At 42.2% G+C, this 15332-nt stretch overlaps 1 protein-coding gene across 1 annotated transcript in view; it reads right to left on the minus strand.

Annotated features, from left to right (window-relative positions):
• Nucleotides 1-14001, minus strand: part of LOC127630491 (protein crumbs homolog 1-like) — a 33538-nt gene extending 19537 nt beyond the window's left edge. The window contains exons 1-2 of the mRNA XM_052108057.1: nt 13858-14001; nt 4473-5165 (exon numbers count right to left, since the gene is read on the minus strand). Of these exons, the coding sequence (XP_051964017.1) occupies nt 4473-5165; nt 13858-13921 (757 nt within the window). The 5' untranslated portion in view covers nt 13922-14001. The remainder of the gene's footprint in view (nt 1-4472; nt 5166-13857) is intronic.
• Nucleotides 14002-15332: the final 1331 nt, after the last annotated feature.

Genomic DNA, 15332 nt, shown 5'->3' on the forward strand with positions numbered 1-15332 from the left:
TAGCACGGTATTTTGGGGATGTTCCATAGTAATGCTGCGTTTTTGAAAACGGTACTGTGGTGATAGCACGGTATTTTTGGGGGATGTTCCATAGTAATGCTGCGTTTTTGAAAACGGTACTGTGGTGATAACACGGTATTTTGGGGGATGTTCCATAGTAATGCTGCGTTTTTGAAAACGGTACTGTGGTGATAGCACGGTATTTTGGGGGATGTTCCATAGTAATGCTGCGTTTTTGAAAACGGTACTGTGGTGATAACACGGTATTTTGGGGGGATGTTCCATAGTAATGCTGCGTTTTTGAAAACGGTACTGTGGTGATAACACGGTATTTTGGGGGGATGTTCCATAGTAATGCTGCGTTTTTGAAAACGGTACTGTGGTGATAGCACGGTATTTTGGGGGATGTTCCATAGTAATGCTGCGTTTATGAAAACGGTACTGTGGTAATAGCACGGTATTTTGGGGGATGTTCCATAGTAATACTGCGTTTATGAAAACGGTACTGTGGTGATAGCACGGTATTTTGGGGGATGTTCCATAGTAATACTGCGTTTATGAAAACGGTACTGTGGTGATAGCACGGTATTTTGGGGGATGTTCCATAGTAATACTGCGTTTATGAAAACGGTACTGTGGTGATAGCACGGTATTTTGGGGAATGTTCCATAGTAATACTGCGTTTATGAAAACGGTACTGTGGTGATAGCACGGTATTTTGGGGGATGTTCCATAGTAATGCTGCATTTATGAAAACGGTACTGTGGTGATAGCACGGTATTTTGGGGGATGTTCCATAGTAATGCTGCGTTTTTGAAAACGGTACTGTGGTGATAGCACGGTATTTTGGGGGATGTTCCATAGTAATGCTGCGTTTTTGAAAACGGTACTGTGGTGATAGCACGGTATTTTGGGGGGATGTTCCATAGTAATGCTGCGTTTTTGAAAACGGTACTGTGGTGATAGCACGGTATTTTGGGGATGTTCCATAGTAATGCTGTGTTTTTGAAAACGGTACTGTGGTGATAACACTGTATTTTGGGGGATGTTCCATAGTAATACTGCGTTTATGAAAATGGTACTGTGGTAATAGCACAGTATTTTGGGGGATGTTCCATAGTAATGCTGCGTTTTTGAAAACGGTACTGTGGTGATAGCACGGTATTTTGGGGGATGTTCCATAGTAATGCTGCGTTTTTGAAAACGGTACTGTGGTGATAGCACAGTATTTTGGGGGGATGTTCCATAGTAATACTGTGTTTTGGAAAATGGTACTGTGGTGATAACATGGTATTTTGGGGGATGTTCCATAGTAATGTTGTGTTTTTTAAAAAATGTACAATGGTAATAGCATGGTATTTTGGACTTTTTGGACATAGTGCTATGGTAATTCCATTTTTAGATGTACCATGGTAACACTATGGTGCTCTGGACATGTGCAATGATAGTACCCTGTTTTTCTGCAAAGATACCATGGTAATACCATGTTTTTAGACATGTCATGTACTGTACCATGTTTACACCATGTTTTTGGACATGTACTATGGTAATACCATGTTTTTTGCACATGTACCATGGTAATACCATGTTTTTGGACATTTACTATGGTAATAACAGAGAGTGAATACAGATTTGAATCTCACGTCCCCAACACGTCAAAAAACTATTGATTGTTCAAGAGCAGGCTAGCCTGTGGGCTGACTCTCAGGCAGGCTTAGCAGAGATGTTTGAAGATTGGTGGCCACCACCGTAGATCATAAATCCAACGAAGTTCTGTCTCAAATTTCCAGTCTTCAAACCTCACACTTCACAAGGATCTGTGAAGAGCCTGTCAAATGCACTGAATGCGGCAGCCAGACACACCATCCTGCTCTGCACCCAGGGCCTGTGTCTGTCCACACCAAAGCGGTCAATCGTGGTGAAGATTACAGCAGGGAGAATAGGAAGTGTCTGCGGTGACAATCTAAGCGGAAGGATGTGTTCAAAGATTTGTCTTGTTAGAGTATTCCCAAGTGGTCATTCAGAGAAGGCAATCAAAGTCTACACCATCCTTGATGACCAAAGTAATCGGTCATTGATCGGTCTTTGACATAGACAGTCACAGTACTCCTTACAGTCTAAAGACATGTGCCAGTGTTGCAGAGACAAGTGTAAGAAGAGCACAGGGCTTTCAAGTGGCATCCATAAATGGACAGGCCATTCTGTCTCTACTAACCATAATAGAGTGCAACAGTATCCCTAGAGATTCCCACACCGTAAATCGCTCTTCATCATCCTCATCTGCAAGCAATTGCAGGTCAGATCCTAGGATGAACAGGTTCCCATCATAATCCGAATACAACATCATGTTGCAGTTTTGATAGCAAGACACTATCATAAGCAATCACAGCATCAAGGAAGACACTTTATGGAAGGCACCATCCATATGGCAGGCTTTTGGATTGTGGGAGCTAAGAGATGTGTGTCTTTGCTTATCTTCAAGTGTGTGATTTGTCACAGGCTGCACGGAAAGTGTGAAGTTCAGAAGATGCCAACTTACCTGTGGACAGAGTCAGCTCTGAACCTCCATTTACTTGGGCTTGAGCATCTCTTTATGCTGCACAATGGGAGGCCATGTCAATGATAAAAGATGGGTGGTGTTGTTCGCCTGCTTAAGCATCAGGGCAGTCCATATTGAAATCATAGAGTCTCATAGGACTCATCTTGCTTCATAACCTACATGAGGCGTTTCATTGCCATTTGTAGTCCCATAAAGAGTGAAAAAGTTTCTTGCAGTGCAAGATGCTCTTGGATCTTTAACCCACCCAATGCTTCAGACATGGGTGGGTCTTGGGAGCGAAAGATCAGCTTAGATTTACTTAGATGTTTGGTCCATACCCAAGTCCTCCTGGGGAATTGTATAGTTGTGACCTCTACAGGCATTAGTGGAAACATGTTCAGAGTCTGGCATGCACCTTCTGGGACAGGTGGCGGAAACGGTATCTCTCCACACTGCAACCCAGAAGTGTTCCCAAGGTTGAGGTCAAAGTCATGGATAAAGAAGAGTCAACGTTGTTTCTCAGACCTACAACTAAAGTGGTGTTGCTCCTCCGTATTAATGGAACAGTTTCGCTCCTTCATTTACCTCTTATAGGAGGTAACAGAAGTGTTCCCAAGGTTGAGGTCAAAGTCATGGATAAAGAAGAGTCAACGTTGTTTCTCAGACCTACAACTAAAGTGGTGTTGCTCCTCTCCTCCGAGTATTAATGGAACAGTTTCGCTCCTTCATTTACCTCTTATAGGAGGTAATGGTAAATGGTCTGCACTTATATAGCGCTTTTGTATTAACCTTAGAGGTTACCAAAGCGCTTTACAATGTGTCCCAATCACCCATCCACACTCACATTCACACACCAATGGCAGCAGAGCAGCCATGCAAGCGCTAGCCTGCCATTGGGAGCAACTCGGGGTTCAGTGCCCAAGGACACTTTGGCATGTGGAGCCGTGTGGGCCGGGATTCGAACCACCAACCCTGCGATTAGTAGCCGACCCACTCTACCATCTGAGCCACAGCTGCCCCTAATGGTATGGTATCAGAAGATACCAGGCAGGGGAGTGTGTTGTCAGTGCAGTTAAGTATGCACTGTCTCTTTAAGAATCCTGTGTTGATTGATTATATCATCAATGCTGGCCAGCATCTTATTAAAGTTATTCAGTCTATTAGCTGGGATCCACATGAGAGATTCATGTTCGTGGAATCCTAATGCATCTGCTACATTTCATGCCTTTGCAAGCATCATCGGTATGTTAATTAATGTTTAGAAAGATATATAACTATATCTGACAGTATTTTTTGGTTTGATGTAGAATTGAATGTTTAATTTGATAACTAAAAATGCATGATGCAATAACATGAGCTGACCTATACTATGTCTTGTAATGCTGTCATTCAATGTCAGCCATTGTTTTGAGAACGTGTAATTGTATGTTTTTGATATTAAAGACATTATCTGAAAGTTTAAATAACATCATTCTGTACAAGTTTTATTTCTTAATAATTCTTGTATTGTATTATTTGCCGTTTTACCCTGCTAATCATTAAAGAACAAACAAAGTTGAGCCGAATATTTTCTTCAGGGTGGTGATTGGTGGAGGAGTTATCTTTCTGTCAGCTTGGGCCGGGAACATAGGGATGGCAGAAAAACTATGGTAATACCATGTTTTTGGACATGTACTATGTTAATTCCATGTTCAGATTTGCACCATGGTAACACCATATTTTATGGACATTTACTGTGGTAATAATATGTTTGTTTGTTTGTTAAATTTTCCTTGGGAATGCCATGGTATTACTTGACCCACCATGTAAATACCATTGTATATCAACATAGTAATTACCATGGCAAAGCATGGTATTCCCATTTGACACCATCACAATACCATCATACAGTACCACTACAGTAGGGGGAGTACAGTACATTAAGGGCATTTACCTGTAAACCCAAGCAGACAGTCACAGATGTAGCGGTCCTTCCTGTTGATGCATGTCCCGTTGTTCTCACAGGGTTGTGAGGCGCACTCGTTGATGTCAATCTCACAGTGGTAGCCTTGGAAACCAGGCACACAGTAGCAGTGGTAAATATGAATACCATCCACACAGATAGCGCCATTCTTGCAGGGCTGTGACAGACACTCGTCAATATCATCTTCACAGTGTTTGCCCTGGAAACCCCTGCCACACTGGCACTCGTACCCAGTTGGTGCCCACACGCAGGTGGCATTATTGTAGCAAGGTGCATCTGAGCAGTCTCGCACCCTTGTCCTGCAATCATCCCCGCTGTATCCACGGGGACAGTGGCAGGAATATCCATTTACTCCATCCACGCAGTGGCTCTTGATGCCCGTGCAGGGGTTACTCTCACAGTCATTGATGTTGTGGGTGCAATTGGGTCCGTCAAACCCGTCGGGACAGGGGCAGGTGTAAATATTGGTTCCTTGAGAGCCGATGCAGTTGGGGCAATCTTCGTCAGCACACGGGTCATATAAACGCTCACAGTGTATGCCAGTGTAAATAACCGGCTCATCTGAACAGACACAAAGGAAGCCAACCGTAGTATCAATGCATGTGCCTCCGTTTTGGCATGTGGTTGGCAAACACACGTTGGCTGTCACTGTGCAGAACAGACCTGTGGGTGAACAAGCAACAATCTGTTTTCATCAGTGCACTTAATCACTACTCTGATTATATTTTTTCCAGTACTCTAAGAAAGTTGATGACGTCTCATGTTGATCCAAACCCATATGACTTTCTTTCATGGAACACATGGTCATGGTCACCATTTAGTTTCATAACATCTTTTTTCCATACAATAAAAGTGAATGGTGACTGAGGCTAATATACTCCCTCTCATCTCCTATTATGTTCCACAGAAGTCATATGGATATAGAACAACATAAGTTTGAGTAAATTATGACATAATTTTCATTTTAGGTTGAACTATTCCTTTAAATTAGAAATGGAAAGAAGTGGACTTAGATTCCAGTGGGATAAAGGGGCTTTTCTCCTCTTTAGTACCTACAATGGCAGATGGGTGCACAGCATAACCGTCTTAACAACTCTGACTTAACCGTCACCAGATGCTCGTCAATGGATTGCGTCAGCTCGACTAACCAGCACTCACTGTGTGAGTGGTTGTTAATGCATACGGTTGCTAGGGTGTTCTGAGTGGTTGTTAGTGTGTTGCTATGCACTCGCTAGAGTGTTCTGAGTGGTTGTTAATGCATACAGTTGCTATGGTGTTCTTAGTGGTTGTTAGTGTGTTGCTATGCACTCGCTAGGGTTTTCTGAGTGGTTGTTAATGCATGCGGTTGCTAGGGTGTTCTGAGTGGTTGTTAGTGTGTTGCTATGCACTCGCTAGGGTGTTCTGAGTGGTTGTTAATGCATACGGTTGCTATGGTGTTCTTAGTGGTTGTTAGTGTGTTGTTATGCACTCGCTAGGGTTTTCTGAGTGGTTGTTAATGCATGCGGTTGCTAGGGTGTTCTGAGTGGTTGTTAGTGTGTTGCTATGCACTCGCTAGGGTGTTCTGAGTGGTTGTTAATGCATACGGTTGCTATGGTGTTCTTAGTGGTTGTTAGTGTGTTGCTATGCACTCGCTAGGGTTTTCTGAGTGGTTGTTAATGCATGCGGTTGCTAGGGTGTTCTGAGTGGTTGTTAGTGTGTTGCTATGCACTCGCTAGGGTTTTCTGAGTGGTTGTTAATGCATGTGGTTGCTAGGGTATTCTGCGTGATTGTAAGTGTATTACTATGCTGTTGCTAAGTGTTTTTAGTGGTTGTAAGAATGCTGCCATGCTGCTGCTAGGGTGTAATTGAGTGGTTTCTAATGTGTTGCGTTGCGGTTGTTAGGGTGTTCTGAGCAGTTGTTAGTGCACTGCTATGCTGTTACTAGGGTGTTCTGAGTGGTTTCCAATGTGTTGCTATGTGGTTGCTAGGGTGTTATTTAGTGGTTGTTAATGCATTGCTACGCTGTTGCTAGGGTATTTTTTGAGTGGTTTCACCCTAGCAACCACCCAGAATACTCTAGCAAACACCTAGCAATGCCTTAGTGACCACCTAGAACACCTTAGCAACCACCTAGCAACGCCCTAGCGACGACCCAGAACACCCTAGTAACCATCTAGCAACCACATAACAATGCCCTAGCGACTACCCAGAACACCCTAGTAACCATCTAGCAACTACCTAACAATGCCCTTGCGACCACACAGAACACCCTAGCAACCACCTAGCATCATCTAATCCCACTTTTCTTTCTATCTTTCTGTCTCTCTATCTATCATTTTAAACTTTCAGACCAGGCTTTTTCAAGCCAACCTAAAGTTTGCACTGAAACTTTTTAATCTAGTTAGTGTTTAGAACAAAAATCTAACCCTAAATTTGAGCAATAATATTCATGATGCTTGCTTTACTGGAAGAACTTCAGTCCCTGCCTGGCCTTCACACTTTCCATACACAAGAACAGGGAAAGAAAACTGTGTCAAGAGGTCTAGCAGTGACTGTGAATGACACATCCTGTAATCCAGGATCATCTGCTCTGTTAGAGTGAGTGTGTGAGCAAGAGATCTGGCATTTAGAAAGAGAGAGAGAGTTTGAATGAAACAAAACCAAGACAATTCTTTGCTACTTTGTAGCAGCCTCAGCTGTCAATAACAAGAATTGCTGTTGTTCCTCAAATAAAAGGAAAGATTTGAAGTCTAGACAGTGCAGGCAGAGGTTAGGGATACTCATAAACCTCAAAAGCTTCCATTTAAAATACAGTAGATTGAAAACCTCTCGTAAATAACATCATAGCAATAGACAGCAACTCCTCAAACCCCCTCAAAGAGACGATCGGTATGTTGGACCCTCAGGACAGAAGACAAAATCCAAACCCCCAACATGAGACAAAAATACCAAAAAGCCAATACAGTTACAGGTTTATTAGTTCACCCAAAATCATCATATTGTATTCAGCCTCATGTTGATGCTGCTCTTCTTTACATACAATGAAAGTGAATGGTGACTGAGACTAACATTCTGACTAACTCGATCTCCTTTTTGTGTTCCACGGAAGAAAACAAATCCATGCGGGTTTGGAAAAAAAATGCAATAAAAAAAACTTGGGTGAGTAAATGATGACAGAATATTCATTTTTGAGTGAACTAATCCTTTAAAGAAATTTCAATGAGTCCTTTGATTTTCTCTGACCCAAGAGCGGCTTATCAACAAGCAACCTTTATCACAGTTAAAATGCCACAGAATAACCGTTACTGTGATTTTGGCCTCATCTATTTTCTCTTATCATAGAAAGTGTGATGTCATGGGTGTTTACGTTGATGTTTTATGTCAAGCTTCTTTACTTTTCTCCCCAATTTTTCACCCCAAATTCCCAATGTGCTCCAAGTCCTCATGGTGGCATAGTGACTCGCCTCAATCTGGGTGGCGGACCTGTGGGCTGCGTGGTGAGTGGTGCGTGGATGCCACGGAGAATAGCGTGGGCCTCCACGCGCGTTACATCTCCGCGGTAATGTGCTTAACATGCCACTGGATTCAATGCGCGGATTCGTCCTGAGATTCGTCCTCCGCCACCCGGATTGAAGTACTACGCCACCATGAGGATTTAGAGCGCACTGGGAATTGGGGAGAAAATACTAATAATAATAATAATGACAGAAAATATCAAATCATCTTTAAAGATTGAGCACAACAATTAAAATTTTAGCTATGTTCGGAATAGCGTTCCATTTTCCAATATTGTGTAACTCGCTATCTTTTGATAGAGGAACTGACTCTTACTGCATTATAATCCAATCTTAAAACATATCGCTTCAGAAAAGCTTTTACTTTATTTATTTTTGTATCTTGTTTTATTAATACTGTTCTGATGTTTATAAGTGTATGTGTATGTTTTATTCTTTTCTTTATCTTTTTTCCTGTGTAAAGTGCCTTGAGAAGCTACCTTTAAAAGGCACTACTGTATATCAAAATAAGTTAATTATTATCATTACTCTTAATTTTCGGAGTGGTGGTGGCGTAGTGGACTAAAGCACATAACTGTTAATCAGAAGGTTGCTGGTTCGATCCCCACAGCCATCACCATTGTGTCCTTGAGCAAGGCACTTAACTCCAAGTTGCTCCGGCAGGGGGATTGTCCCTGTAATAAGTGCACTGTAAGTCACTTTGGATAAAAGCATCTGCCAAATGCATGAATGTAAATATAAATGTAAATTTAGCTTTAGTGCACAGTATATACTCTATATCGAGCATGCACATTTTTCTGTACGCATACTAAAGTAGAATGCACCACGATGACTGGTCTTGATCAAAAATGCATTTTGAAGTGCATCTCCAGTGCAGACCAACACAAGAGCCATCAGTGCTTCAGTTCGTGTCAGTCCTCTATCTCTGTCCTACTCTTTAAGACACTATAATCCCTGTAATGCTTTTGTTCGTGTGAAGAGCCGCTGTGCTCTTTAACTCTGTTCTCTCTTCTGTTATCAGCAGCCCATCCATACTGCCCTGATGACCTCTAACCTTCAGATGGAAAGAGATGCATGTGAATCTTTTAGAGAGAGAGAGTGAGAGAGAGAGAGAGAGAGATCCAGGTGGCTGGTACAGACTTCCACATAAAAATTTTGGTATCCCAGAACAGTATGTAGTGGTACTTTATAGTAAAGGTCGGTCGATAAAGGTAGATGGAAAAGGCTTATAACCAATTAATAGGCAGTTTTTAAAATTGATTAATTGAATGTTAAAAATATGTCTTAGTCCATCCTTACTGTGACATGGGGCTGGGTCACAATCAGGCCAGCCTTATGGAAAACTTTTACGGCTGGTTTGAATGAGCCCATCAGGTCTTGTGTCCCAGAGACAGGTGAAGGGGGAAGTCTTGTCACTACCATCAAGTTGGCCATGAAGTGGTATGAGTTCATCTCAGCCTGTGCCTCTGAGGGATTACTCCCTTCATCCCAGCCAGAGGTCAACAATATTCCCCACCGGCAGCGGATGCTGCTGACTGCTAAGGTGCGGAGGAGCCCGCTGCTGACCACCAGGAGGTGGAGGTGCCCGGTGATCTTTCCATCCACAAGGTGGAGGAAGTGGAGAAGGGTCCCTGCATCGGGGTCTCCTGCAGCTCCCCTGGAGGGGTCAGAGTCCGCTGCTGTGTCCTGGGCGACCACTAATGTTCTCACCTGTGGTCATCGACAAACATATCCAGCCACCCGTGGCCATCGAGTCTGTCCAGTCACCGGTGGCCGTCGACAAGCATGTCTAGTCGCCGGCGGCCGCCCATTCTATCCAGTCACCAGTGGCCACTGCTCAGTCTTACCACGTCCAGTTTTCTGCTGATGTCTGAGACCTCACCCTCTGTCCAGTAACTACCACGTACCACACCCTCTGTCCAGCAGCCACCTATGTCCAGTCTGTCCAGCTTCCTGCAGCTGCCAACAAACCGTCTGCCCAGTCCCTTCTCACCGGCAATGCCCAGCTCTTCGGGGTCCCTGCCCGGTCTGACCAGTCCCGTGCTGTCACTGACCTCACCCACTGCCCAGCGGTCTCCACTAACCCCTCTGCCCAGCTGCCACCACTGACTCCATCTGCTCCGCCCTGGTCTCCTAGTCCATCCAGGCCTCTGGGTTCTCCTCCGGCTCCATCCCTGGTCTCCTAGTCCATCCAGGCCTCCGGGTTCTCCTCTGGCTCCATCCCTGGTCTCCTAGTCCATCCAGGCCTCCGGGTTCTCCTCCGGCTCCATCCCTGGTCTCCTAGTCCATCCAGGCCTCCGGGTTCTCCTCCGGCTCCATCCCTGGTCTCCTAGTCCATCCAGGCCTCCGGGTTCTCCTCCGGCTCCATCCCTGGTCTCCTAGTCCATCCAGGCCTCTGGGTTCTCCTCCGGCTCCGCCCTGCCCTACCAGTCCATCCAGGCCTCCGGGTTCTCCTCCAGCTCAGCCATGCTCTCCTCTGGTATCACCCTGGTCCCCTGGTCTGCCATACATCTCTGGATCTCCTACAATCTGGACAAAATATCCCCCTGGTTTCCTAAAACCCCCCACACCCCCTCCCTCCCTCCCTGGTCTGTCATCTCCCCCTTGGCCTGGTCCATTGCTTTCCCTGATTTCCCACCCCCTTCTCAATTTGTTTTCGACCTGCCTGGTCCTCTGCCTACTCCCTGGTACAGTCCGTCTATCCCACCTGGTGTGGGGAGGTACTGTCATGATCCTTCTCTGTAGTCAAATGTTTATGTTTGCCATGTGCTCTACCAACTCCGCCCCCTCATTCTCTCTGGCCTCACCCCTAGTCTAGTCTGTTAATTGTCTTCACCTGAAGACTAGTTTTGGAATCAGAACTTTGCGCCTCAGCGAAATCTTTGACTCTACTGAGCTTCGATGGTGGTTTTGGGGAATCTGCCACAACATTGTGTGTGTGTGTGTGTGTGTGTGTGTGTGTGTGTGTGTGTGTGTGTGGTGCTCGCTTTCCTCTTGTGTTTGCCGGATTGTTTTGTTTCTCATGTTCAGTAGGTGTTTCATTTGCTCATCCTCCAGTCCGGTTTGTCATTCCTGCAATTGGGCCCTCATTCCTGACACATTCTGTGACAGGTTTCAGTCTTTATGCACTGACCTGAAAAAATTACCTATAATGAATTAAATATTAAAATATCTCCTTCAAAAAGTTTCCTCTAAACATGTTTTTAAACAATAATGTTTACAAATACGTGTGTTTTTAATGTAACTAAATATTGGTAATATAACTAAGGAGAAATCATTTTATGTATTTTGTTTTTAAAGACTCCCACTAAAAGAAAACGTAAATTGATTCTAGCCTGTCACGGTCAGTCTGTATCAGAGCTAAAAGAGAAAATAAAGCACATTAAGTCAAAAAATGTTTGAGCCACTTAAAAACAAAGAGTTAAGTGGCAACGCTCTCCAGTGGGGTTACCATGGCGATGGTCAACTATGCCGCCCCCTCACGCGTCTTGCCGCGTGCATTCAATCCACCCAAAAGTACCCAGTATTCAGGCTTCCCACAAATGCAGAAATGGGTCATTGCTTCATTAGGGTGGAGTGTTTCTGAAATAATTTGCACAAACACCATTAATGACACACTACTGTTTCTTTCACAAGCTAATGACCTACTCTCACACACAGCTCTGTAAATAGATTTGCTTAAGCATTACATACTTTTCCATGTGTAACTTATCCCGCATTGTTTGTGTTACAAATAATACTTCAAATCACACAGATTGTTCAGGAGAAGTGTGCTATTACGGTTCTAAGCGGTTGGACTAATGATTTTCACCTTCCGGACATTGCAGTCAAAAAGTCCCATAGACTTGTTGAAAGAGGGACTCGAGTCATATCTAGAGACGAGAAATTCATAGAGGTTTGAGAGTGGACTCTTAAGTATGCAACCATCCAGAACACCCTAGCAACGGCATAGCATCACCCTAACAACCAACCACAACACCTTAGCAATATGGCGGTGACTTTTGCACAGGCAAGCATAACTCACACTTTCCCCCAGACGATGCAAATATTTAGTTATCTTCATGATCTCACACCAATTTTGCTTAGCCGACAACATGTGTGGTCATGTAAACGCCCTAAACGGTGTATCGGAGTAAGGTGATAAAGTATTCAACCCTTTAATGCATGCCTCGGGTCTTTAGTGACCCAGGACCTCATCTATTTTTTAGAGTTATGTTCACAACTCTTTAGTATTCCTTAACCTTTCTCTTCTGAAGAATGTTTTAAAGAAAATTTCAAAAAAATTAATTGTTTAATAACTGCTCAATTACCAAATGTGTATAGGGTCATTAAAGACCTGAGATATGACTTGATTGACATTGCTATTTGACAAGGAAGCAACGTGGAAGTAAACTATAGCAAGTTTAACACATGAACAGTTTGGCTGTTCAACAAGTTGCGCATCTACAGTATTTAGACACAATAAGTGCCTGAGAAAATACATACATGTATCTTATTTGTTATGTGTAGCTCAATACGAGTTTGACAGCCAGATGCGTCTCATAAAATTGTATTGTGGAAGTAATAAATCCTGTTCTGTATTTGTTGCATCATCTCTTTAATATACGAAAAATAAAACATCACAATACATCAGAATATATTCTATTATTTTCTAATTGTCTTGAAAATGATTGAAGATCCATTTTGTATAGATATACAGCATGTGCTGGGTCGCTAAAGACCCGAGGTACAGTGTGTAATAATGTTTGGCAAACACCCATGCATTTAAGGGTTAAGAATGAACCAATTGACCGATGTAGATATTTGCCTAATACTCCGGTTTTGAGTTGCATGTAAACACCTCTTCTTACCAGCTTATTCAGTGTGTGCAAGTGTTGTGATGTCAAAACAGAGAAAAATCACATGATTTTAAGTCTAATGTAAACATGGTTTTCATGCTAGCTATCAGTGTTTTGATGTGCATGTAAACGCACTGAATGGCATCATCACCTGGACTTTTACATTTTCTTTATAATGAATTCCCAGACAAGAAAAAAACACTTAAACAATCATACAAATCAAATGCAGCTCATTTGAGATGTGCATTGTGAAAAGCGGCATACCAGTGAAAATGACTTGACTTCATTTATCACTTTACAGTGAATCACAGTTTGCATCCTTTAAAATAATTCATGTTGAAAGTTGAAACGTAAAAAAATGTTTCAGGGTACTTTTACCCCAGACTGTCTGGTGGACACAAACTCTCTGAGCTCAGCAGCATCTGAATGGCCAGTGAATGAGCGTATCTGTTGAATGCTAAAGACAGTGTGTGTGTGTGTGTGTGTGTGTGTGTGTGTGTGTGTGTGTGTGTGTGTGTCAGTGAGGGGCTCGTCTATCATTCTAAACAATCTGACGTCCAGCTGGCAGCTCTTGTCCTCTACAAGTGTTAATTCCTAATTACTGCTGCTCTTCTCCCCCCCTACAGATGGTGCGGACACACAAATCCACAAACTCTCTCTTACTACTTTATAACACACACACACACACACACACACACACACACACTACATGCATCTGCACAGAGACACAAAATGACCTGACAAGTGCAGATGTTAAATGCAAAAATGTAGAACTATTCACAGAGCCACTTGTTGCATGTAAAATATTTAATTACACACGATAGTTAATATCAGAACTGTTCATACAGAAAGTACTACAACTGAAGATATACAGTATATTGTTTACCATTTAGACTAATAATAATAAAAAACGATTTACGGTCTTAATAGAGCATGTGAAAAAAAACGACTTCACTTACCTACTAAAAAGTGAACCTGGTTTGTCCATAATCAGACAAATAAGCTTAAAAAAAACTGTCTTACCCAACTTCATCAGAGAGAGTAGGACTGCTCTTTTATACTGGAAATAAACTTGTCCAAACTCCATGTCATGAAATGCTCAACTTCCAGCCACTAAACCTGCGGGCACTCCATAAAATATTCCCACATCATCCTGATTTCATCCCGTCTGGAGTGAAGTTGTTTGTCTATTCAGTCTTCATGCACTGCTGGTGATTTACTCTACTATGATATGATGTAAAACACGGTGTGGAATATTTCCCTGAACTGGAGTTTATCCGGCTCTCCTGATTCACTCCCATCTGCCACTGCAGTGTGATTACATCATCTCTCTCGCCCTCTCTCTCTCTCTGGAGCTAATGCCAACAATAAAAACCTGGCAGCATTTAGGTAGTTCAGAAATAACAAGGATAGGAAATTATTTCAGTATCAGAATTGAAAAGGATATTAAGATATCTTTAACACTTCTAGAGTTATAGACTCCAACTTTGGAGAAACAAACAAAAAAAAAAAAAAAATATATATATATATATATTTTTTTTTTTTTTTTTTTTTACCCCATTTTTGGACACACACTATTGGCGTATAATGCAACAAGAGGTGCTAAAGTCGTCTTAAGAAATAAAAATAATAATCTCTTTTGGTAATTTTGGTAAATTTGGTAAAAACTACAGGTCAAAAATGTACCTCAGAAAGGTGGCATCGTAATTATTTTATTTTTATACAAAGATAGGTAGGTCTATGACTAAAATCAGTTGACTTCAGCTCCTCTTGTTGCATTATATGCCAATGGTGAGAGTCCAAAAATGGAAAGAAAAAACAACCGTTTTGTTTTGTTTTTAAAGTTGGCGTGCATGCAACTCCAGAAGTATTTATTCTTAATATCTTGATATCCTTTTATATTCTGGTTCAGAACAAACTTTCCTTTTGGTATCTTCATTTTTAAGGACCTAATCATAAATTTGACCCATTTTAAATAGTCCTTGCCATGGGACACACATTTAGTTTTCAACCACTGAAAAATTTACAATTCTAACATTTTTCAAATGGAGCCACATTGAGAGCCCCATTTATCTGGGATTTAACCATATAAGGCCTTAATACATTAAGATACAAAAATTAAAGTTTGTTCTGAACAAGTATCTAAAAGGATTTTAAGATATCTTTAATACTTCTGGAGTTATAGGCACTCAAACTTTAGAAAAATGACACAAAACTGCGTTTTTTTTGCATTTTGGGGCTCTCACAATTGGGATCTTGTTCAACAAGTGGTGCTGAAGTCAAATGATTTTAGTTATAGACTTACCGATCTCTGTTTAAAAATAAAATAATGATGCTGCCACCTTTCTGAGGTATTTTTTTGACCTGTAGTTTTGCTCCAAAATCACAGGCGAGAACTGTGAAGTAGACTCCACTACAAATTTATAAATTTACACATGGAGCCACATTGAGAGCCCCGTATCTCTGAGATTTCATCATATAGGGCCTTAGAAATTAAA

This window comes from Xyrauchen texanus, chromosome 37, assembly GCF_025860055.1.
Source record: "Xyrauchen texanus isolate HMW12.3.18 chromosome 37, RBS_HiC_50CHRs, whole genome shotgun sequence".
Classification (NCBI taxonomy): Eukaryota; Metazoa; Chordata; class Actinopteri; order Cypriniformes; family Catostomidae; genus Xyrauchen; species Xyrauchen texanus.